The sequence below is a fragment of the Erinaceus europaeus genome, chromosome 14 (assembly GCF_950295315.1).
Source record: "Erinaceus europaeus chromosome 14, mEriEur2.1, whole genome shotgun sequence".
Classification (NCBI taxonomy): domain Eukaryota; kingdom Metazoa; phylum Chordata; class Mammalia; order Eulipotyphla; family Erinaceidae; genus Erinaceus; species Erinaceus europaeus.
In genome coordinates this window covers 58,554,143-58,580,567 of record NC_080175.1, presented here as the reverse complement: position 1 = coordinate 58,580,567, position 26,425 = coordinate 58,554,143, and the positions used below count along the sequence as shown (strand labels likewise).

The following is a 26,425-nucleotide window of genomic DNA, read 5'->3' as shown; positions in this document are numbered from 1 at the left end:
GTCTTTCCCTCCTTTCTCCATTTCTCTCTGTCCTATCCATCAACAACAATAATAACTACAACAACAATAAAAACAAGGGCAACAAAAAAGGAAATAAATATTTAAAAAAACCAAAACTTCAATGCCTGAGCTTCTGAGACCCCAGGTTCAATCCCGATAAGCCATAAGCCAGAGCTGAGCAGGGCTCTGGTATTTCTTATTCTCATTAAAATACAATGTTAGGGAGTTGGGTGGTAGCACAGTGGGTTAAGCGCAGGTGGTGCAAAGCACAAGGACCGGTGTAAGGATCCCAGTTGGAACCCCCAGTTCCCCACCTGCAGGGGAGTCAAGCACTGAAGCAGGTCTGCAGGTGTCTATCTTTCTTTCCACCTCTCTTTCTTCCCCTCCTCTTTCCATTTCTCTCTGCCTATCCAATGACAATGACATCATTAACAACAATAATAACTACAACAATAAAAACAAGGGCAACAAAAGGGAATAGTTAAAAATGAAAAAAAAAGGGCAACAAAAGGGAATAGTTAAAAATAAATAAAAATAAAATGTTAAAAAAATAAACAAAGCTATAAACCCAATCTCTGGTCTCCCCATTTCTTATTACCTTAACCACAAAATGTATCTTCTAAATTTTAAGAGTTATAACCCACCTTTATTCACTTCTCTATAGGATGAGTTCAGAAATTGAACTGACCGAAAGTTTTTTCACAGCAAAATATTTTTTAATTGTATATAAATCTCTGAACTGAAGCAACACATAAAAACCTTACCAAATACACATCAGATTACAGTCTAGTCTTTAACACACAGGCACAGCCTCTCATCTCCCTTTGATTGGTGTCTAGGAGACAGAACAGGATCCCAATGTCCCTTCATCCTGTCCCTGTCCCTCCTCCCTCAGAACCCTTTGCTTTGGTGCCATATGCCACACCCATTCCAGGTTTCACCTTGTGTTTTCCCTTACTGTTCTTTGTTCCACCTATAAGTGAGATTATTCAGTATTGGGCTGTTTCTGGCTTGTTTCATTCAACATGATGCCTGACCAAAGGAGGTGACCTCATTATTTTTAGTACTGCATAGTACTCCACTGTACATATGAACCACGACTTCCTTAGACATTCATCTGTTGTTGGGCATCTGGGTTGCTTCCAAGTTTAAGTTATTACAAACTGTGGTACTATGAACATTGGTGTGCATGGGTCTTTTCAGACAGGTGTTTTTGTTTTCCCTGGGTAAATCCTTAGAAGAGGGATTGGTCACTTTTAAGTCCGTATCTAGAGTTCTTCCTGTCCACTGGCCACTTATTTCTCATCATTATAAATCTAACTACTCTGTCTCCTCTTTTGGCCCATTCTACTTGGTCAGAAGATCTATTTATACAACTGTCTGAAATGCCTCCCCAAAGACCTTACCTAACCTTGCCATTAATACCTGCCACACATCTACACGCAGCTGTAAGCAAACAATAAAATAAGACCCGTAACTATTAATACTGCTTTTAGCAGAGAGATTTCAGAGTAGGGGTCAATACCTGAAACACAGACAGGGATATCAAAGTTTTACTCTATTTCCAAATGTCTCACAAAAATTTATAAAGATTCTAAATATTGCTTTCATTATTTGTGTGATTCACAGATTTTTCTACTAGGAACATTTTTACCACTTAATATAAAAATGCAAAAAAAAAAAAAAGCATCCTAGGGTGGCAAGGCAGTGGTACATCTGTTTAGTGTGCTCAGTATGTAGCACAAGGATCCAGGTTTGATTCCCTGCTCCCTACCTGCAGGGGGGGGGGGACACTTCACAAGCAATGAAGCAGGTCTGCAGGTGTCTTATCTTTCTCTCTCCCTCCCTCCCTAGCTTCCCCCTCTCCTCTCAACTTCTTTCTGTCCTATCCAATAAAATGTAAAGAAATGGCTGACAGAAGCAGTGGATTCATAGTGCTGACACTGAACCCCAGTGATAAGCCTGGAGGCAAAAAACCCAAATAAAACCAAAAACCCAAACATCCTATTACTGTATGCTAATTGAAAAAACGTTTTTACACCTCGGTTCATATTATAGATGTCCACAGTTAAAGATTATGCACATAACCTTTAATTGAGATGTCAGAAGTACATATAGTAAGTCCTCATTTAACATCTTTGATAGGTTCTTAGAAACTATAACTTTAAGCAAAACAATGCATAAGAAAAGGCAGGAGGAACACAATGGAGGCATTTCATTCAATGCTGGCTGGAATTTTTTTTTCCCCTCCTCTTCTCATCAACACTGTGACAGAATGATGTTATTCAAAGACTTGCTATAGTCTCCAATGTTAACATGATAGTCCAAGAGGCAACATTATTAGAAATCTGGATTTTCTTCTGTATCATTTTCAAAGTTTTCTCAAATGATTTTAGTGTGAATTGCTATTAATAAATATTTAAAAAAAAATAACCCATAGGGGTTCAGAATAAAAAGAATCTTTCCTTTGATTAGGTAGATAATAGAACACAGAACATCTGTTTGCTTGGCTCCTTTCCTACAGTTGCCCCACCATCCCTCCCCCACTGAGAAAGCGATTAAGTTGGTGTTTAAAAAGTTCAAGTTCAGGGAGCTGGGCAGTAGCGCAGCAGGTTAAGAGTGCCTGATGCAAAGCACAAGCACCAGTGTAAGGATCCCAGTTCGAGCCCCCAGCTCCCCACCTGCAGGGGAGTTGCTTCACAAGAGGTGAAGCAGGTCTGTAGGTATCCGTCTTTGTTTCCCCTTCTCTGTCTTCCCCTCCTCTCTCCATTTCTCTCTGTCCTATCCAACAATAATGACATCAATAACAACAGTAACTACAACAATAAAACAAGGGCAACAAAAGGGAATAAATAAATATAAAAAAAAAAAGTTCAAGTTCAAGTATCACCTCTCCCACTTAGATCCGTGGCACTGAATAAGTTATTTAATTTTATTTTAAAAAGGGAGTATATGTTATAGGAGCAATTTTGATGACAAAATGAAAAGCATGTTGTTTTGAATCATGCCAGATTATGTATTCAGTACTAGTCTTTATTATTGCTATGACAAAAGTGTGAATTGCATGTAACAGTTATGGACTATATATAAGGCCTTCTGGCTTCATCAATAATTCCACTAAATGGAATCATTCCATTTAGTAGTAAGAAGAATCCTCAACTTATTATTAGCTTTTTAAAAAAACTATCTTTACTTACTGGATGGACAGTCAGATATAGAGAGGGTAGGGAGAGACAGAGAGACACTTGCAGGCCTGCTTCATCACTTGCAAAGCTTTCCCCCTGCAGGTGGGGACTGGGGGCTCAAACACGACTCCTTGCGCATTATAATGTGTGCACTCGACTAGGTGTGCCACCAACTGGCCACTATCATTAGCTTTTTTTTTTAATCTTTTAAAAAATATATTTATTTATTCCCTTTTGTTCCCTTGTTGTTTTATTGTTGTAGTTATTATTGTTGTTATTTAAGTCGTCGTTGTTGGATAGGACAGAGAGAAATGGGAAGAGGAGGGGAAGACAGAGGGGGAGAGAAAGACACCTGCAGACCTGCTTCACCGCCTGTGAAGCGACTCCCCTGCAGGTAGGAAGCCGGGGGCTCGAACTGGAATCCTTCTGTTGGTCCTTGCACTTTGAACCCCTTGCGCTTAACCTGCTGCGCTACCACCCGACTCCCCATCAATAGCTTTTTAAAGATTGTCTACTTCAACTAACTCTATGCCTTGAAAAGTGAGATGGCATTTAATACTGTAATTAAGGCAGCACCGTCAAGTTATTTACCTTCAGCTGCACCACATAGTACAAACAAAGCTCTTTGATTACCACTCATACTTCCCTATCTTAGTATCTTCTGTGCCCTTTGCCAGGGTCAAAATATCCTTTCTTTTCTTTTTAAAGTTTTTATTAGTGATCTAATTACAAGGTATGATTTTAAGGTATAAGGTATAAAATTATAAGGTTTAATTCCACACCAGAAATCTGTGTCCCCACCCCTCTCCAGCAGAATCTGCAATAGTTCTCCCAGGTCACAGATATGGGGTGATTATATGTCAAATGGCCTTTCTACTGTTATGTTTCAAAATCTGTCTCTAACATTTTCCTTGTGCAGCCATTCTTGAAGAGTCCCCATCTTTATCCTCCATATTGTACAAGGTGCATAGTAATCGTGAATCTCCTCTAATAGATTAGGATGTATGCTTTGGAGGCAAACAGTAAATTGCCATCATCTTTGAATTTCTGGGGGCTGCCTTATATAATAGGTATTTCAAAAATATTTGCTGGGTAAACGAATCCAAAACTATTTGTAAAAAGTTACTGCTTCTATGTTATTTCTTTGCTTAGTAGTTTTCTTTTCAGATTTAATACATATTTATTGAATGCCAGACAGATGTTGGGTATTTTCACCTAGACGGTATCTTTGCTGTTGCTACTTTTGTGTCATAGATTGAACCCAAGGCCTGGCATGGTGAGCATATGCCTATGTATATATCCACTGTGTTTTTGCTGTAGAGTTACAATAAAACAGGAGCCCTCAGATTTAACTGAAATTTAAAAAGTCAACACATATACAATAATTAGTTAAGGATTAAACTGCATGATATGACTTTTACAAATCCTACAGAACCTTAGATACAACAAATATGTGGTGAGATGGCATCTGAGGAGTAATTATAGTATTGACAGGCAGGCTAGAGAGAAGAACCACTTGGAAACAGTGATGGATTATGATCAAAGGAAGACCAGAAAATCAAGTGAGCGTGATATGTGAATGAGAGGACAGGGTTGGAGATTAAAAGTCATGAGTCAGGATGGTGCTAGATTAGAATTTGAAGAATTAACAATGTGAGAGAAATCATAAAAAGGCATGAACTTGTTTTGTGTGTTCATCCTAATTCCCTTGTTATCTTTTGTTTTTCTTCAGATTTTTCTCAAGTCCAATTAACGGCTTGAGAAAATGAGACTGAACAAATGCCCTTTTGTGGTTTTATCTGTGGTCAGAAATTCAGAAAGGCAGGGGCTAGGTGGTGGCACACCTGGTTAAGCACACATATTACAGTGAGTGCATTAGGACCCCCAGGTTCAAGCCCCTGGTCCCCACCTGCAGGGGGAAAATCTCATGAGTGGTGATGCAGGGATGCAGGTGTCTATCTCTTCCTCCCCTCACAATTTCTGTCTCTAGTAATAAATAAATAAATTTTTAAAAAGAACGAAACAAACTCAGAAAGGCTAGTTATCATGGCTGGATCAGAGGTGGCTCTAAAGAATTCAGGTGGTCATGCTTTTCTATCTTAGTGCAGGAAGGACACACATAACCTGTCAAGAGTGGGGCTAATATATACAATGAACAGTATATTTCTAGAATGTTCTCTGTACTTAGGTCTTTGGGTTCACAAACACTGATATATATGGATAGGTGAATCCATCATACATCTTGTTTTTTGCTCAATTATACCATTTTGTTGGAGGAAAGAATTCAGTGCAATAGTTCAGAGAACAGATTATAAAGCCTGGCTCTGGAGATTGAAGAGCTAGCTCTCCATTTGTCAGCTGTGTGATTTGCGCTAGGTTATCTACTCTTCTTGCATTTATAGTATCTCTAAATTTTTAGACCATATATAAAGAAATATGTATTTCGAAGGAGCCAGGTGGTGGTGCAACTGGTTATGTGCATAAGGACCTGGGTTCAAGACTCCATTCCCCACTTGTAGGGGGAAAGCTTCACAAGTGGTGAGACAATTTGCAGGTGTTCTTCTGTCTCTCTCCCTCTAAACTTCTGTCTTAGCAAATAAAATTAAATTAAAAAATGTTGAGACAGACATGGAAAATTGCACTTTTGGGGGATCTACATCCACAAATATCTGGTAAATCTAAGTACCTATTACATCATTGTAATTTTTTTTTTGTTTTGTTTTAATTTTTTCAAATTAGCTTTATTTATTTATTGCATAGAAAGCCCAAAATTGAGAAGGAAGGGGGTGATCGAGAGGGATAGAGAAAGAGAGACACCCTGTAGGGCGAAAGCTTTGAGAGTGGTGAAGCAGGGTTGCAGGTGTCTCTGTCTCTTTCCTTCTCTATCTCCCATTCCCCTCTCAATTTCTGTCTCTATCCAATAATAAATAAACAAATAAATAAATATATATATTTGAAAAAAAAGAAGAAAAAAGACAGGGCAGAGTGTCTGGCTAGTAGTTTAGTTTACAGGCACAAAAACAGTAACAAAAAAAACTCAGGGTCACCAAATCTGTTAGGAACTGTGCCAACATTTTAAAGAAGATATGCTTGCTCTAGAAAGAAAACAAAAACAAAAACAAAACAAAACTTGCTCACTGTGGGCACCAGTCAATAATTTTTACTACCAAACTTATAATTCAGCCAGTCTGATATGCACAAATGTAACAGAGCACATACATCAATCATAAAAATGGGGCTGGGTGGTGGCACACATCACCATGCGCAAGGACCCAGGTTCAAAACCCTACTCCCTACCTGCATGGGGGTAGCTTCAAAAGCTGTGAAACAGTGCTGCATGTGCTTTTCTGTCTCCCTTTCTATTTGTTTCTATCCAATGAATAAATAAATATATTTTTAAAATGATAGAAAAAAAAAGCTGACAGTCTAAAAATGAAAGTGATGAAAGTGAAGAATTTCCAGAGGTACTGAGAAATTTCAGGTTGCTAGCCAAAGATATGGTTGAGCTGTGTTACAATCCCATTCATTACATTTAATTATGCAAATTGACTATGGAGAATATTTAGGTCACTATATACCATTATCCTTCACTAAGAAATAAACACTACCTGTTGCAGTAGTCGACCACAGACTCCCTTGTTGTAAATAAAGCTTCTTCTCCTTTCTTGGCCTTTGCCCACTTTGAATCCAAAAGGCAATCCACTGCTTTTGAAGCTAAAGAAGAATGGGATTATTTCAAATTTAGTATACACAAGAGTTCTATCTGCTTAAATTATAGTTTATAAGGTAAATTCAACACTCACATAAAAAATTAAACCAACTTCACAAGAAAATTAAATCTAGTGTCAGCATGACAAATTGTTTCTCAAAACACTGGCAACCATCTTTTAAAAGTAAAAAGTCCAGAAAATAAATAACGTTTAAATATATTTACAAAAGTAGGAAAATTCTCTAAACAACAACAACAAAGTAACATAAATATCACTCATAATTACCATTAAATGTAGGGAAAACAATCTCAACTTTTCCTCTCTCAAAGTAACAGAAAGTCTGTTATCAAGCTTTATTGCAACCCACTGAAGAATAAGTTTTGTGCATAACCCACTACTGTTATTAAAGGCCAATTAGTTTTCTCCACTCCACCAGAGCTCAGCTCTAACTTATGGTGGTGCAGGGAACTGAACTTGGCACCTCGGAATCTCAGGCATGAAAGTCTTTTGCAGAGCCATTATGTTATCTGCCTACCCTAAATATACTAGATTTGATGAGAATAACATGCATTATTTTGAGCTTGTAATGAGTATCAAAATCATCATTAATCATTAACATCAGAAAAAGAGAAAATCTTCTCTAGTGACAATTCAATCTTAAGTTTAGAAAGGCAAAAACCGGGTTAAGTGCACATAGTATGAAATGCAAGCACCTGCACAAGGGTCCCGGTTCGAGCCCCCAGTTCCCCACCTGCATGGGGGTCACTTCATAAGCAGTGAAGCAGGTTTGCAAGTGTCTCTCTTCCTTCTGTCTCCCCATCCCCTCTTGATTTCTCTGTCTTCTCTAATAAAAATGAAAAAATGGCCTCTAGGAGCAGTGGATTCTAGTTCAGGCACTGAGCCCCAGCAATAACATTGGAGGGGCACACACACACAGAAATGCAAAATTCAACCCCTATATGACTATATATGTGACTATACTGGCACATTAGCTTATAACTGCTTGGGCTATGTGAATAATCAGGTTTTTTCCCCCTATTTATTATGGATAGAAAATTTGAGAGGGGGAGGGGAAAACAGAGAGGAAGAGAGACACCTGCAGCACTGCTTCACCACTGGTTAAGCTTTCCCCCTGCAGGTGGGGACCAAGGGCTTGAACCAGGGTCTTTGCGTATTGTAATGTGTGCACTTTACCAAGTGTGCTGTCGTGTGGCCCCAAGAACCAAAGTTTCTACTTTGGTTGTAACAGACTTGCTTCAGGGAGAGTTCTACTCTAGATTTTGTTTCTTTTTCATCACTGGGGTTATCCCTGGGGCTCTGTGCCTGCTAACAAATCCACTGCTCCCAGAATTTTTCCCCCCCGCTTCTTTTTTTTATACAGACAGAAAATGGGGGTGGGGGTGGTGAGACACCTATAGTACTACATTGTTTTGTACCCCCTAGCCCCTACAGTGGGGACTGGGAGGCTTGAACCCTGATCCTTGCAAATGCTACCAGGTATACCACCTCCTGGCCCTTCTACTCGAGATTTTTACAAAATGTGTTTAAATATATGTATAAGTATACACACTAACAGAAGTTACTGTTAGCAAAGAAAGTAATGGTTTTAAAAAATTTCTCAACAAATGCTATTACACAGAATTTTAATCTTTTTATAGCATTTTATTTGTTTGTTTATTATTGGATAAAGACAGCGAGAAATTGAGAAAGATGGGGGAGATAGAGAGGGAGAGAGACAGAGAGACACTTGCAGCCCCGCTTCACCACTTGTGTAGCTTTCTCCCTGCAGGTGTGGACCGGGGTCTTGAACCTGGGTCCTTGCACACTGTAATGTGTGTCCTTAGCAGGTGCACCACGGCCTGGCCCCGAATTTTTATCTTTTTATTATTGATACTTCCTTTTTTTGAATTTAATTATTTTTACTGGGGAGAAGGTTTATAAAACAATTGTTGTCCCTGGTATATAATTTCACATCTCCCCAAGATAGGTGCCAACAGACTTTCGCCTGCAATTAAGGTGCCCTCTCCTCCCACTATAGAGCACCGAGCCCCCACCCCCTCTTATTAATAAGTGGGAGAGAGAGCAAGAACCAGAGCATTCCTCTGACATATGCAATGTCAGAACACTCAGGACCTCATGCTTGAGAGTCCATCACTTTATCCATCCCACCCCCTTAACTCCTATCCCCTCTTTACCACTTGTTACCAGATCTGCTGATATAGACCGAGGGCTTATTAATGTTTCACCTTATCTTTTCCCACATAAGTGAGATCACCTCATATTTATCTTTCCCTTATTACTGACATTTTCATTTATAAAAGGAAGTAACTGGAATACCCGACATGATAGGCATCTTCAGTCACAGGTGGAAATCACTTTTAAAATGACCACGTTCTAAATTTAAGTCTCCTCAGAAAATAGGTGCTCTAATATAGTTTTACTAACATAACCCTACCAATAAAATAATCAACCCGGTGACCCATCATATTGGTGGATTTTGTCGGACAGTTGAATCGAAGGTATTTGGCTACAGCTTTCTCTTCTTTAGATGGTTCACCAACTTCCTGCAAAGCAAGAATAATAATTTAATGTAAACATTTATATGAAAAAATGTGTGTACCCAAGAATCATTTTCAGTTCTATTTGGCATATCACTAAGTAAAGAATATGTCTTCCTTTCAAACTCCTCTGGAACAGATCTAGTAATGTATGCAAAAGGCAGAATGGAAGTTTTAAAATCACATGCTTTTCTAGTACAAGTTGATTGGCCACAAACCTGTATGCTTCTTGACCTCAGCTATAAAGCAGTTTTTCTGAGTTACTTTTGCAGCAGATGCCAACTTTACCAGCTCACCTTCACTCTTGCCTGGTCTCTTTTTATAGGCCACAAAGCAGTAACTGCAAAGATTAACAGGCTGCCAATAATAAGTGCCAACATAACAAGCTAAGCAGAAACAGGTGCCACAAATAAACGTTCAGCGAAAGCCCTGAACAATGAGTAATAGACTGTAGAAAGAGTTCTCAAATTAACAATGACGGCTGTCCCAGTGAGGTGGCCGTTAAGAACCACTAACTAAGGTGTTTAGCACTCCTTTCCATTCCCCTTGGGGTTACAGATCCAAGTATGGTCCAGGACTCCTTTCCAACAACTTGTCTTTCTTTTCTTCCCCAGGAAGAGTATAGCAAAATTAAATTACAATATCATTTGAAGAATTGACTAATGGAATTGGAAAGGCTGCTTTAATTTCCCGTCCTCACATTTTCTACTTTCTTCACTGTTTATTGCTCTCCCTCTCTTCCTTTTATTTCCTGACATTCTGAACTAGTTACTTGATAATTGTTACTGAGTAATTAATTCTCCCTACCTGTATGCTGAAGAAAATACAAGTGGTTTATGTTGTATGCATATGTATACAATCTAAAACTGTCTTATTGCTGTAGGCTATGAAACCAGAGTTTTGCCTTTATACACTGCTGGTGGGGATGCAAAATGGTATAGCACCTCTGGGAAACTGGAGAGGACAACTATTGTATGATTTCACTCATGAGTGGAATGTAGGGAATTGAAACACACAAACTTGAAAAAGGAAACATACAGTCAACCCATATTTATGACCTTGGGAGAACTATGGCAGAAAGAGAGATAGACAAAGAGAGACAGAGACAGAACAAAAACAAAGATTTCCTTGAATAAGATAGTGTGCAGGGGGCCGAGCAGTAGCACAGGGGATTAAGCACACGTTGCGAAGCACAAAGATCAGCATAAGGATTCAGGCTCAAGCCCCCAGCTCCCCACCTGCAGGGGGTCGCTTCACAGGTGGTGAAGCAGGTCTGCGGGTGTCTATCTTTCTCTACCTCTCTTTCAAGTTCTCTCTGTCCTATCCAGCAGTAATAATAGCAACAAAAATGGAAAAAATGGCCTCCAGGAGCAGTGGATTCGTAGTGCAGGCACCAAGCTCCACTGATAACCCTACAGGGAAAAAAAAAGTGTATAAACCCCAAATCAAGAATATCTAAGTAGTAGTAAGAAAACAAGGGCAAAAGGATAGAAGGCAGAGACATGGAAAGTGACCTGAGTGAAAAATCCAGAACTGTAGGTGATTATGCTTAGTGAAATAAGTAAAAAGGGGGAAGAAAACTATCAGATGGTTTCACTCACATGTAGAATACAGAGAATTAAACGACATGAACTTTAAGGAAAAAAAAAATCAACTACAGATTATCTCTAAGACTTTGTGAGAACTATGGTGATTATGGTAAGGGTGTGTGGGAGGGTAGCACAAAACTTTGGTGGTAGATACAGTGTGGAACTATATACCCCTGAATTTTTATGATCTTGTAAACCATTGTTAAATCATTAATAAAAATAAATTTGAAAAGACTTGAGTCCTAAAACAAATAAAAATGGAAGTACCTTATGACCCAGCACCCAGCAATATCACTCTTAGGCATTAATCCACAAGACATTCAAACACTAATTCAAAGGCACAAGCACCCCGTGTTCATAACTGCACTAGTCTCAATAGCCACGAGAGTGGGAGTAGCCTAAATACCCATCAACAGATGACTGGCTAAAGAAGTTATGGGATATATATAGTCCAAGGAATACTACTCTGCAATCAAAAGATGATGTTACTGCGTCACCTGGAATAAGATGGATAGAACTAGAGGTGATTATACTTAGTGAAATAAAGAGATAAAAGTTGGCTTCACTCATGTGGAATCTAGAGATCTGATAAACACAAACTTAAAAAACCTGTAACCCATTATTAAAGAAAAATAAAAGATATCTGCCTTTAATTCAGTGTTTAATGACACCGCATTGGGCATTCAAGCAACATTTTCAGCAATACACAAATTATATAATCTAAATGTGAATTATTTCAAGGTCTGTATCTTAAAGTGTCAAATGACAGTGAGGAAGCACAAGCTAGAAAACAATCTAAATTATCAGTGTTTATGCCAGTTTGCTTACAACTTTCTGATATCCAAATTCGGTTATATTTTACGAGAGCAAGGAATAATTAACAAGCCAAGGTTTCAGCTTTAACTTGATCCTGAAAAGGAGCAAGCTGTTAGATGAAATGAAACAAAAGTTTCTAACCTGGCAGATATTTCTCATCTCTCTTCCTTTTCATCTCCCAGCTCCTCTACTTCCACAGCCCCACAAACAGGGCACAGCTCTACTCTCCTGCTGCCTCATCTGTGGGTTGTTTGTAGCAATTAAACATTAAATGCCCAACCCACTAAGTCCAGATGAAGACTCCAGTAAAAATTAAATACTTATGCGAACAGACTCTTAAGAAACTGCAAATTCAAACCCTGACAGTACCATTTACTAATACCTAGGAATTTCACAATTATTTAATTTGGGGCCTAGTCAAAAACATACATTCTGACATTCTGAATTTCAGTGTTTGAAACCATACTAAAATATCTTAGCATATATTACTATCATGTTAAATCATGTTTTTTTAAAATATTTATTTATTAATTCCCTTTTGTTGCTCTTGTTTTATTGTTGTTATTGATGCCATCGTTGTTGGATAAGACAGAGGGAAATAGAGAGAGGAGGGGAAGACAGAGGGGGAGAGAAAGATAGACACCTACAGACCTGCTTCACCACTTGTGAATGACTCCCGTGCAGGTGGGGAGCCAGGGGCTCGAACCAGGATTCTTATGCTGGTCCTTGCACTTTGTGCCACCACCTGATTCCCTAAGTCATGTTTGTATAATACACTATAAATACACATTAGTATGGATAGTACTAGGGTATGACAAAGGATACCCTCCCCCTTTTTCAAGATACAGAGGCAGGCAGATATAGAGGGGGGGTGGGGGGAGAGAGAGATGGGGAGGGGGAGAGAGAGAGACAGAAGACAGGTACCAATGCTTTCTTCAGTGTGATGGGGCTGGGCTTGAACCTGGGTCACACACATGATAAAGCAGTGTACTATTCAAGTGAGCTATTCCACCACAGTGGAAAGTCAAGGGCTTCAATCTTAGAGCATTTTCCATTTATTAATTTTAATTTAATTTTTATTATTACTATTATTATTTATTTGTCACCAAGATTATCACTGGGGTTTGGTGCTTGTATGAACAAACAAGTGCTCCCAGTGGCTGGCTGGTGTACCCCCCCCCACTCTTTCCCATAGGATAGAAATTGAGAGGGTGGGGGAGAGAGAATGACACACATCTGCAGACTACTTCACCACTTGTGATGCCCCTCCTTGCAGGTGGGAACTAGGGGCTTGAAACCAGATCCTTGCACATGCTAATGTTTGGGACAAGTTTATCAACTTAGAAGAACTTTGCAAACATTGTTATCGTTAATAGATATAAGCTTAGCAGTCAAGCCAAAGGAGACAAAACTAAAAAAGCTGGCTCACATTTTTACTATCTTCATATAAACAGTGTAAGTTACCTGTAAAAATTCACAGTAAAAGAATGGGTGGTGGCATGTGGGGCTATGTGTAAGCTTGATAGAGCTTAGGGAGAACTCCCCCCATCCTTGGATGGAGGTCTGAGAAGATACCCTCTTGTTAGTCTCTCTCAACCGAGGTGAGCAAAGGGGAAAACTTCCCTTCTTGACTCTCAAGTTCTTCCCTTCTTGACTCTCAAGCCCACAGAAACCTAAAACTGCAGGCCACATGGCCGCCTACTTAAGATTCATTCACTCAAAGTTCACACATTCCACTTCACCTTTTGATCACAAAGGAAGAGCACATCCTGTCACACACTCCTAACACAGGACAAGTGAAAAGCCCCCCAAGACCTTATTTCCTGGAGCCCTTCTGATGTCTTTAAAGCCTTGTTCTTCCTTCTCTATCTCACCTTACTGATTCAACCCCTATTCTTCTCTTAAATACCTTTGGATAATTAAATGCCTGCATCAGGAGACTAATTGTATTGATCTTTATGTATCAACTCTTGTCATACCAGCCCCCTACCACAGGGGCAAGCTGACCCTTAAGAAACCTGTAATTTCTAACAATGCCCTTTGTTTGGTTTTCTATTTAAACTCTTGAAAACCTGCTAATAAATGAGATCTGAGCACGCTTCAGTCTCCCTGGTGTCTTTACTTCGTTTTTTTGTCCCTTGGGTGAGCGAGAGAAAGAACCGGTCGACAGTGGCATACCTGGTTGAATGCACATGTTACAATGCGCAAACACCCGTGTTTGAGTCCTACCTACATGGGGAAAACTTTGCAAGTGGTGAAGCTGTGCTGCAAGTGTCTTTTTTAAAATTTTAATTTATTTATTCATGAAGAATGATAACAGGAGAGAGAAAGAGTCAGACATCACTCTGGTACATGTGCTGCCTGGGGTTGAACTCAGGACCTTATGCTTGAGAGTTTGATGCTTTGTCCACTGCACCATCTCCCAGACCACACTCTCTTCTTTATCACTCCCTTCCCCCTCGATTTCTGGCTGTCTCTATCCAATAAATAAATAAATATTTTTTAAAAAAAAAGAAGAATCACATTTTTCAATTCTTTTAAAAGCTGGAAGGGACCTCAGATAAATCACTTCCTAAAGTCACACAGCATGTAACTGCTACAACTTTACAAGAATTTCTGTATCTTGCAAGTAACAGTATCCTGCTGCCATAACTTCTTGCCTTATTCCATTATGCCCATAAGGGGGAGTTTTCAGACTTATGATTGCCTCTCTGGGCTCTTTCACTTCAAAAGGATCCAAAAGACTGGGGAAATAGTTCAGTAGTTATGCAGAAAGCCCCAAGGGCTCCAGGTTCAACCCCCAGCACTACCAGAAGCCAAGGTTTAGCAATGCTCTGGTAAACAAACACACATAAACACAAACCCAGGGAATCAGGCTTTATAGTATCAAACTTTCTCCTTCCCTTTCCTGAAATTAAGCATGTTGAGCCATGATGTGTCAGTTTCAGTACCAGGAAGACAGACAGGTGCAACAAAATTAGCTGAGATACAAATTATAAAAGTTCTATGAATAAACCAACTGAATGTTCCAAAACTCAATCAAATACACATGAACATAATACTAAATGGGATGGCGTAATTTTAGCAGGGACAAGTCATATTAAGTCTTTGTTATACAATTTAATATACAGTTTTGAGATTATTTTGGGACAAGTTTATCAGTGATGAGTTATAAAGAACATTCAACCAATCATCTGTTAAGAAAGGATGGCATTTTTATGCTACAATGCAAATGAATCAGTATGTGTGTCATGCTAAGCAAAATAACCCAAGAGGATAAGGTAAAGAACTGTTTTATTATGGCTGGGAAGACAGCACAATGTTCAGGCATAGAACATGCATATTTCCTGGGTCCGAAAAGGTTCCAGATTCACTTCCTGGCATTGTCATATTTCAGAATTGAGTAGTATTCTAGAGTCTGTCTGCCTGTCTTCTCCCCCCTCCCCCCATATAAATAAATAATTCTTTAACATAAAGAACATTCAACTGGAAATTAGAAACTCTGGCTTTACTATCTCGATGCGTAACCATGGGTCACTCACTGATTCACTCAAGGTTCAGATGAGTAAATTTTATACCTAGTCAACATTCTGACCTTAAAACATAGTGTGACTCTGGGGTGGTAGTAGTGCATAGTAGTGGAGTGCTAAGGACTTTGGGCCCACCACTCAGATTTATTTATAAAAGAACTGCATTTGTGAAAAAGGACTTCCAACAAATTTTATTTGAAAACCATTCTTACCCCTAAAATTTCATGCTATCATGATTCTAAACCACCTTTCCTGGAAAACTTCTCCTTGCTAAACCTACACATACTCACTGTGTATTCCGAAAGAAATGAACAAACACAAGCCACATAAATGCATTTTAAAAATAACTGACAACTGGGGCTGGGTAGTGATGCACTTGGTTAAGTGTACATGTTCCAAAGTGCAGGGGGATGCTTTACAAGTGGCGACACAGTGATACAGGGTCTCTGTCTTCCTATCTCCCTATCCCCTCAATTTCTCTGTCATATCAAATGAAGAAAATAAATAAATAAAAGGAGAAAAAAGGATAGCTGCCAGGAGGAGGGTAAATCCTCATGGCAATTAAATAAAAGGAGAAAAAAAAGATAGCTGCCAGGAGCAGGGTAAATCCTGGTGGCAATTAAACATACACACATACACACCAACAACTTATTTCCAAATGCTTCATTAACTTGAACAGAGAGATTCCTCACTCCTTAGACCTGGTGGTAGAACACTCAGTTAAGCTCACATAGCACCATGTACAAGGACCCGGGTTCGAACCCCTGCTCCCCATCTGCAGGGAAGATGCTTCATGAGCAGTGAAACAGGACTGCAGGTGTCTACCTTTCTCTCCCTTTTTCTATCCACCCTTCTGTCTAAATTTCTCTCTGTCCTATGAAATAAAAATAAAATAGAAAAAAAAAAAAAGGCTGCCAGGAACAGTAGGTTTGTGGTGCCAGCACCCAGCCCAAGTGATAATACTGGTGGGGGAAAAAAAAAGCCCAAGAAGGAAATAAGACAAAACAGTTCACTTGCTTCCACTTTTAATGGTACACTAGAACCTGATACTGTGTTATGCCAGAACAGGCAAGTAAATTTGTTACTTTCTGAAACCCTGAACTTTTGTTTGTATCAAGCATTTCCCCCAGAGTACAAATCCTAATTCAAGGGCACTGACTCTTGTGAACATAAACATCTTTTCAAAATCATGAAACATCAAGTAACAAACAACAGGAAACACACTTGATATTACAGACCTTTTGTGGGTTTTTTTTGCCCCAAAGTTTTACAATAGAATCTCTTCTATAATTTAAACCCTAACTTTGCCATTACATTTGATTTTTTTTTTTTTGTCTAAAGTGATGCCAATATTATAGTTTCTGACTCCTGGGGGGGGAGGGAATTTTATAAGATATAGTATCTTTAAAATTTAGCTATTTTTAATGAGGCAGAGAGAACGATAAAGAGGGAAAGAGACTGCAGCACTGTTGAGGTCTGGCTTAGGGTAGGGCAGGGGATTGACCCTGGGACCTTGGAGACTCAGGCATGAGAAAGTCTTTTGCAGGATCTTTATGCTTTCTCCCCAGTCCCGATGTAGCATATTTTTATTAATTTGTTAAGCCAGCGTAGTAGTAGTATGCCAAGATGCACTCCCAAAATCACAACATTCTACAAAGCTATGTTAGAAAGTCTGGGAATAGGAAAAATAAATGCTCTTTTTTTCATTCAGCAGTATGTTAAGCTGTTAACAGATTCTTAGACATTTTTCCCATCCTCAAATGCACAGTATACTATACTTGCTGTATAATATCATAATATAACCTAATAATCTCTTAACTGAATAAAGTTACTCTTTCCTCATCACATCATAGTTCTTAACAAAATCCCAAACAATTCACCTCAAATTCCTCACATACAGCTAAGGGGTGGGGTTCTGTGAGGGGGGGGATAAAGAGGGAGTTACAAAACATTCTTTTAATAACATTTACAGCCTTTAATAAATTGTTAACTCATCTCCCCCCTACACAAACACACACACAGAGAGAGAGAGAGAGAGACAGACAGACAGACAGAGAACCCTATAACCTTGTCTGTTCTGGTGTACACATTCCATCTCACAGATTTGGAAAGTAAAGTAAAAAGCAAATTGCCCAAAATTACAAAGCTAATAATTACTGAATAACTGCATCTTCTAGTTCAACTTTTAGCTAAACAGCACCTTAAACCTACCTTTCTTTTTCTTTTTTTGTTATCTTTATTTATTTATTGGATAGAGGCAGCCAGAGATCAAGAGGGATAGAAAAGGAAAGAGTCAGAGAGACACACCTGCAGCCCTGCTTCACCACTTGCAAAGCCCCCCCCCCCCCCGCAGGTGGAGACTGGGGACTCAAACCTGGGTCCTTACACATTTTAACATGTGCGCTCAGCCAGGTACCCCACCACCTGGCCCCAAGTCTACCTTTCTGATCAGTATAAGATTACTTATAAGTTAAGAGTAACACATCAAACAGTAAAATCCAATCACCTTTACAACAATATTAAAGACCAGTTGAGATTATTATGAAAAATGTATACTGATGGAGCAAAAACAAACTTTAAGTGTAAACATGAACCCACTAAGCACAAAACTGACAGCTAAAACAGAAATTTTAGAAGTGCTATATATCGACCTCTGATCAATAATAACTCAATCTTAAAAGATTAAGCATAGTGTAATTAAAGCATCCTCCATAACAGCCTTAAGTCTTGGTTATTTAAAAAAATTATTGGCGGGAGTCAGGCAGTAGCCAGTGGGTTAAGCGCACGTGGCGCAAAGTGCAAGGACCAGAGTAAGGATCCCGGTTCTCCACCTGCAGGAGAGTCGCTTCACAGGCGGTGAAACAGGTCTGCAGGTGTTTATCTTTCTCTCCCCCTGTCTTCCCCATCTCTCTCCATTTCTCTCTGTCCTATCCAACGACAATGATATCAATAACAACAACAATAATAACTACAACAACAATGAAAAACAAGGGCAGCAAAAGGGCAAATAAATATTAAAAAATTATTGGCATTGGGAGAAGTAGCATAATGGTTCTGCAAAAGACTTTCATGCCTGAGGTTCTGAGCTCCCAGGTTCGATCTCCAGCATCACTGTAAGTCGGAGCTGAGCAGTGCTCTGGGTATGAGTGTGTCTCATTTTAAAACAAATAATAATAACGGAATAATGAATATGTATTACTTATTTACTAGTGGGAGAGAGAGAGAGACGCTAAACACTGCTCTGTTCTGGCTTATAGTGGTTGGCGCTGGAGATTGAATCTGGGAGCTCATATTCTCAGGCATGAAAGTCTTTTGTGTAACTATTATGCTGTCTCCCCAGCCCTGTGTTATGACCTACCTGGACCCGGCCAGGGAGAATTTGTTTGATTCCCTCCTCTACCCTATTCACAGCTACCTATTTCTGTTCAGTTCCAAAATTCCAAATGCACCAACCTCTGACATCTTTTAAATAGTTCAAGATTTGAAGAAATAATTTAACTTGCACGTCTCAATAAGCTGTGTGGTACATGTATGTATGCCAGTTGGGTGATAAACTATATATTTTTTAATGAAGAGATAAAGAAAATCATTATAAGCCACGACATAGTTAGAGGCTGAAAGGGAAAAAAAAAAAAGCGCATCAATCCGTGACTAGCGATATTAACCATTTACACCATGTTATCAATCTGCGGTGACATCGGGTGTCCTCCGATTAACGAATGGACTGGGCCGGTCAACACTGACACTAGGGTGTTGCACACATTGAGCCCTTTTGGCAAAGAGCAACGTCGTCGGGGAAGGGTGGGGGGTAGCGCCCCAGGGAAAATGCCCGGCCGGCCCGCAGGTGGAAGGAGGGAGGGAGGGAGGGATGCTATGTAGGTTATGAGGATGACACAGGGATGGGGAAGGCTGCTGGGCGCGCCCGGCTCACTGCAGCACCAGCGAGCTGTGTTTACACCGCGTCGCCGGAATGCAGCCGGCAGCTGCCACTGCACTAAGTTGGTAACACGGGGGAGGGGGCGCACTAAACATCTGGACGGACAGACCGCCGCCTGGGCCGCTGACCAAGCCGGAGCGGCCCTTCCGGCTGCGCACAAAGACCCGCTGCGTTAGGTCAGCCCTCTCCTTTCTCCCACTCCCTGCTGCCTCGACTGGGGGGCTCCCAGGCAGGAGGATGGGGAGCGGGTGGCGGCGAAGGCGGGGCCCGCGGAAGGTGGCTGGGCCCCGGCGCCTCCCGCCGCCTCCGCCCGGGTCCCCGCGGCCGCCGCCCCCCCACCTAGGGTCCCTCACAACGACGCAGTCTGGAGCCGGCGGCCCGCGGCGAGGGCCCACGCCACCCAGCCCTCGGCTTTGCTCGCCCTTCCGGGGGGCTCTTCCCGCTTCCCCCACGTCCAAGAGCTCCGCAAGTTCCCTCCCCCCGGGCTCGGCTTTGCTACCTGGATCCGCTTCTTGTGTCGCCTGCGTTCCGCCATGTTGGCCGCTCCGCCCGCTTTCCTCTGACGTGGAGAGAGGAGGGGGCGGCGGAAACCTCGCGAGAGCGCGCCGCGGGGCCCGTTATGTAACCTGCCGGTGGGCTCCCGGGGAGGGGGCGAGGAGGGGCGCAGGAGGGAGGGGGCGGGGCCTCGGCGGCGCCGGCTCCACCCACTCCTTTGGCCGCCGCTGGGGCTGCTGGGGCTGCTGGGGCTGCCGGGACCGGGAGTTGTTGGGGACCACGGGGCGTAGAGCTGTGTGGGTCTGATTAGGAGGATCGCTGCGAGGACTTGCTCTGCAACCAGTCTGAGCACCCGAATCACCTGGGCAGCTACCCAAATAGATTCACAGGCCCCGCCCCCTGGAAGCAGCACGTTTGACGGGCGGGGCCTCTCACCCCGGGATTTCCTGGGATCCGCAGATTCTAGACAGGAGGTGGCAGGGCCTGGCTCCCTACCCTGTGCAAATCCCAAGATCCATTTTAAAAGAAGGGAAAGTGGAGACAACTGAGGCTCACACATTCACTGATTTATTTAATTATTGTGGAGTAATGTCTGGGGTAGTATGACTTCTCCAACAATCTGCATCTTCCCATTTCTTTTTCCGAGATGCTGCTCAAAACAAACACCCTTACTGTTTTTCTTGTCTTTTTTAAACTAGAGCATTGTTCAGATGCTGATGATGCTGGGGATTGAACGTGGAACCTTTGGTGCCTCAGGCATGAAAGCCTTTTTTTTGCATCACCATTGTGCTATCTCCCCAACCCTCAAAACTCACATTTCTAGTTCAAGAGTCAGAGCCATCAGTACAACTAATAGAAAGATTCAAGTTGAGAATGAAGGAAACTGCAGTGAGACTAGTGGATTACTGGTAGAGCTGTTGCTGTGTTAGACCTTAGCTAGACTGAGAGAGAAAGAGTTTAAATTGCTGATAAGTATTTATATATGTTTTTCTGGCTTTGGAGAGATTTGAAAGCATTCTTAATTCTAGAAAGTCTGGAAAATACAGGACAAAGAAGCTGAGGAAAACTTTATTGTACCTCTCAGAATATCTGTTACCATTTTAGTCTATTTTCTTGTACTGATCCTACTTTATGTGTGTTTAGTTGTACGTGTGTTTGTTTCCTCCTTCCTTAAATGGAGATCATACTGCATGTGTAAAGTGATAGTCTTTTTTTCACTTACTGTTACATTGTATTTTATCATTAAAGAATTCTTCAAGTTTCTGGGGCCAGACCATGGTGCACACGCTGGTTAAGCGCCCACATTACCGTGCACTTGGACCCCGGGTTCAAGCCCCTGGTTCCCACCTGGAGGCAGAAAGCTTCATGAGTGGTAAAGCAGGGTTGCAGGTGTCTCTCTGTCTCTCTCCCTCTTTAACTCCCCCTTCCCTCACAATTTCTCTCTGTCTCTATCCAAAAGTAAATAAAAATGTATGAAGCAAGAAATTACTGTTAAAAAGAATTATTCAAGTTTCCTATAAATGTAGCCTCATAATAATTAAATATGTAATAAAGGCATATAGTGGTATCTTGGTGCTAGCACTCTTTTTTTTTTTCCTTTTTCTGCTTCACCACTCGTGGAACTTTCTACCTGCAGGGGCTTGAACCTGGGTCCTTGTGCATAAACATGATCTCTAACTGGTGCATGACCATCCTCCCCTTTTTCCTTTGACTATGCAATTCTGCACTCAGAGACAAAGTAAGCAAACAATTTATTGATTTGATAATTCCTTTCTCTTTTACTGTCTATAATCAATGTGTGCTTAGGACATGGTGTGTGTGTGTGTGTGTGTGTGTGATATGTGCAAAGTTACTTGTTTATTTTCACCAGAGCACCATGTAACTTTGATGTATAGTGGTACCAGGAATTGAACTTAAGACTTTAGTGTCTCAGATATGTAAGTCTTTTGTGTAACCACTAAGCTATCTCTTCATCCCTCAAAGTGATCAGTATTGCCAATTAATTAAAGCCTAACATAGAAAGTGACATTTATTCATTTTGCTCCTCTCCATACAAAATGATGATGGATTTGTTTTGTTATGTTTTACCTGGAGAAGCCTAGGCTTTTGTCCTGGGGAAAGCTGAAAATATCATTGCATTTGGTACCCATAGATATTGAATTCCTACTTCATGCAAGGTTAGGTCTATGATGGAGGAATGAAAATCCCCCCTTTTTATTAGTGATTTAATAATGATTGACAAGATTGTGGGATAAGAGGGGTACAATTCCATAACAATTCCCATCACCAGAATTCCATATCCCATCCCCTCTATTGGAAACTTCCTTATTCTTTATCCTTCTGGGAGTACGGACCAAAGATCTTTATGGGGTGCAGAAGGTGGGAGGTCTGGCTTTTATAATTGCTTCTCCACTGGACATGGGTGTTGACAGGTCCATCCATAACTCCATCCTGTTTCTATCTTTCCCTAGTGGAGTAGAGCTCTGGGGAGGTGAAGTTCCAGGACTCATTGGTAAGGTCGTCTGCCCAGAGAAGTCAGATTGGTGTCATGGTAGCATCTGTGACTTGGTGGCTAAAAAGCATTAAGATATAAAGAAGAAAAAAAAAAAAGAGAGAGACATAAAGCAAAACAAATTGTTTAATAATCAGGAACCTAAAGGGAAGAATATAGCGAGATTTGGGTTTCTTCATGCTGGAAGAAACTAGGAAGTCTATTTTAGGTATATTCCAAGGGGTCCATGACTTATAATTTTTGCCGAAACCTGATAGCTAATATGCAGGTGGGCTAAAAGTATTGTCTGGGAAAATGGTGTCAGAGTTGAGAATAGGACTGGAAAGCTGGATCAGGGCAGAGGGTAGCTCCCAAATAAGGGAAACTGTAAACCATCTATCTGACCTAGGGCCCATGTCTATTCATATTAGCACAGGAAGCTGTGTAACCTCTGCATCCCTGTCAGTCTGAGGTTGCTTTCCATGGTCTTAGCTAGGAACATTCTAGGCTGCTCTCATTTCAGGACCAGTCTTCCTCATGTGACAGAGCATGTTGACCCAACCTCTCTTCAGAGATTGGAGCAATTTCTACCATTGTTGTTCTACACTGAGGGCAAGGTCCTGTAGTGGCCCACAAAAGGGTTTATGATATTGTTTCTAATGGAGATGACCAGTGATGGTGTAGAGAAGGACCTGTCAGAGGTCTAGTCCCATCATATCTGTGTGGGAAGCTTAGAATTTTCTGACTCAGGCCCCAGATGACAGCGTAGCCTGGTAGTGACCAAAAGGGCCATCATCAAAGTGTGCCGGTCTCTTGCCCTTATCTGGCTTTTGTAGTCCTAACTTTATCTGACAGGGTTAGACTTAGAGTGATTGAGAGAAGTGAAATAGGAAGTAGGTGAGAAGGGTATCTAGGTCTAAGTAGAAAACATTTGATTAAGTACTTTATGTTGTCTGTTTTTAGGTCTTTCTACTTGCTTGCTGCACTTATTGAGTCACTGTAGACTACTGCACACTTTTACTTTAAGGTATATGTTTTCTCCCAACTTATGGATACATGTGCACATGTGCCTTGTCTCATGAGCCCTGTTCTATATCTAGGTTCTGTAACTTTGTTAAGAACTGTGCCACCTGAAATGGAGCTAAGGAGTCCTATGAGTTGGGGAAGGTCTCAACAAAGTATTTCTTATAGCTCTCAAGAGCTACATAGTTCTATCATCTTTACCCACACAAGAACTTTAATTTACTTTCCTGTTCTAACTTCCTCATTCCTTAGACGTCAACAAGTTAGTGTCTATCTCCAGCATCCACCAGTAATTCTTGTCAAATACTATAACCTTTTTTAATTTTGCATCTATTCAGCGTTTGAAGTATTGACTTTTTCACTTCCTGTTCCTTGTCTTTGGCATATTATGATATAAAGTTCTTCCTTCTGATTTCTCTAGCTACCTCTTTACCTAGCTCTTCTCTCCCAAGCCATTTTTTAAATGTATGATCAGTAAGTGGTTCACAAGATTGTAAAATTGCAGGTATGGTCCTTACACCACACCCATCGCCACCTTCCTAACGATAACTGACGTAGATCTCACAAAACCTCAGAGACAGTTTATTTTCTTTCTTTTTCTTCTTCCCTTCCCTTCCCTTTCCTTTCCTTGGACTGAAGTTGTTATATTGCACCAAAGTAAAAGATTCTGGGGTTGGGGGGGGGGTACAGGTCCTGGAACATTATGGCAGAGGACCTACTGGGGAATGTATTGTTATGTGGAAAACTGAGAAATGTTACATATGTACAAACTATTGTATTTACTGTTGACTGTAAAACATTAATCCCCCAATAAAGAAAATTTTTTAAATGTGATAAATTTAACAAATTTTAAAAAATGTGATAAATGTAAAGAGAAGAAATACTACAAAGGCATATACAGCTAAGAGGATGAAAGAAAAGGACTAAATAGCCACCAAGCTGCAGATGCTACCATGATGCCAACCTGACTTCCCTGGACAGAGGTCCTCACTAATGTACCTTGAATCCCCACCTCTCCAGAGCACTGCCCCACTAGGGAAAGATAGAGATAGGCTGGGAGTATGGATTGATCTACCAATGCCCATGTTCATAGGGGAAGCAATCACAGAAGCCAGACCTTCCATCTTCTGCACCCCATAATGACCCTGGGTCCATACTCCCAGAGGGATAAAGAATAGGAAAGCTATCAGGGAAGGGAATGAGATATGGAACTCTAGTGGTGGAAATTGTGTGGGCTTATTTCCCCTCTTATCCTATGGTCTTATTGATATTTTTTATTTTATAAATAAATACCAATAATTTTAAAAGGACTAAATAACAGTGCAATACTTATTACAGAGTATAAAACTTAAATTTTTTCATAGGCATTTATTTATTTACTTATTTTTCTTTATTGGGGGAATTAATCATTTATAATCAACAGTAGTTTGTACATGTGTAAAAAAATAAAATAAATAAGTGCATATAATCATAGGACTCAAGTGGGTATGTCAAGAACCTTTTTCAACTCTGACCTCTAGCTATGAGTTACCCTCTTGTAACAAACAAAACTGTACATATATTTGTTTAACCTTCTTCTTATGCAAATGTGACTTACTACATATGGGAGGAGTTTCCTTTTAACTCCTTAAACATATTACACCAGGGAGTTGAGTGGTATCTTACCTAGTAGAGCCCAGAGGTTACTCCATGCATTAGGACACATGTTCAAGTCCCCATCACCACCTACAAGAGCAAAGCTTTGTGAACAATAGACTAGTGTTATGCATGTCTCTCTCTCTCCTCACTCTCTGTCTGTCACTGTCTATCAAAAAGAAAAAAAAAACAGGACCAGGAATGGTGGAGTCTGGAAAGCATCAAGCACAAGAGATAATCCTGGTGGCAAAGTAAATGAATAAACAAATAATACATCAGATTAACATCATTGCTAGTGATGACTGAGTGACTTTTATTTGACTCCCTCCCCAACACTCTCTCCCCAAAACGGTTGATCTTTAACTGATTCAATTATCAATAAGTGTCAGCAGAATCTTAATTTGTGATACTTTGGTAGGAAGTAGTGAAGCCCTGCTCATTCTCTGCATCTAGGAGAGGAAATAACTGACCTTCTCCTTCCTGGATCTGTCACACCCCAGCCCCTTGCCTCTCTCCTGGGCCTAGGATCTTGTGGGCAGTGTCCTTGAGCCAGCCAGCATGAGCTCCCTATATCATGGTGTGTGACTGGAACTCTCTCTAACACAGGCAGACACATCTTTCCTCAACTCTTCTGAGGGTAGGACTCATGGTTTGTCCCCTCCTCAGGCCCTTGGCTTGTCCTTTCCTAGGTTAAGACCCAAGAGCCCCTGTATCTTAGCCTAGTCTAAACCCAAAGTGCCATGGGGAAGTAGCTGCTTCTAGAAGCCCAGGGCAGAGATCTGGACAAGGAAAGCAGTCTAGCAGGAACCTGGACTTTGAATCAAGGGCATGGAAACTACCTACATGCCTCCCTGGAGGGAGGGAAGACAGCACACTAAACAACACTTCCTCCCCCTCCTTTCCCAGTCTCCCACTAGTGTTCTTTTAGCCTTGTTCCTTAAGTTCCAGGTTTGGGCCATAATAAGTTGTACATACACACACTTTTTTTTTTTAACTAAAATAACTTAAAAGACCAAAGCCAGGACTGTGAGACAGCATGGAGACAGGACAGCTCTCTTAGCCTGAGGCAAGCCCCTATGGATCCCCACTGCTGTGGGAGCAGGAGTCCCTGATGTTAAGTCCACACCCAATTTGGTGGCCACCATGCTGATAGCTGGGTCAGCAGGGAAGGGGGAGATATACAGGAAGAGAAAGAAAGACATCTGGAACACTGCTTTACCACTCTTGAAGCTTTCCCCCTACAGGTGAGGATCAGGGGCTTGAACTCAGACTCTTGCTCATTGTAACATGTATTAACCAGCAGGTGTGCCACCACCTGGCCTCCTAAAACATTTGTTTAAAAGAAAATCTTTTCCTAACTTAGGAACTACAATGAATAGGTCAGTTGTGTTAAGTATTTTCAATTTAATAAGGCAATTGTCCATTGTTAATGGAAAAACAAAACCCTTAAGATAAT

At 40.8% G+C, this 26,425-nt stretch overlaps 1 protein-coding gene across 2 annotated transcripts in view; it reads right to left on the bottom strand.

The window, feature by feature from the left end:
- SEC62 (SEC62 homolog, preprotein translocation factor) overlaps positions 1-20,149 on the bottom strand; it is a 37,174-nt gene extending 17,025 nt beyond the window's left edge. The window contains exons 1-3 of one of the 2 annotated variants that reach the window (XM_007522942.3): positions 19,825-20,149; positions 9,351-9,459; positions 6,794-6,899 (exon numbers count right to left, since the gene is read on the bottom strand). In XM_007522942.3, the coding sequence (XP_007523004.2) occupies positions 6,794-6,899; positions 9,351-9,459; positions 19,825-19,860 (251 nt within the window). In that variant the 5' untranslated portion in view covers positions 19,861-20,149. Of the gene's footprint in view, positions 1-6,793; positions 6,900-9,350; positions 9,460-11,870; positions 11,953-19,824 lie in introns of those variants that run through there. The other variant, XM_060171933.1, reaches the window with a different exon arrangement.
- Positions 20,150-26,425: the final 6,276 nt, after the last annotated feature.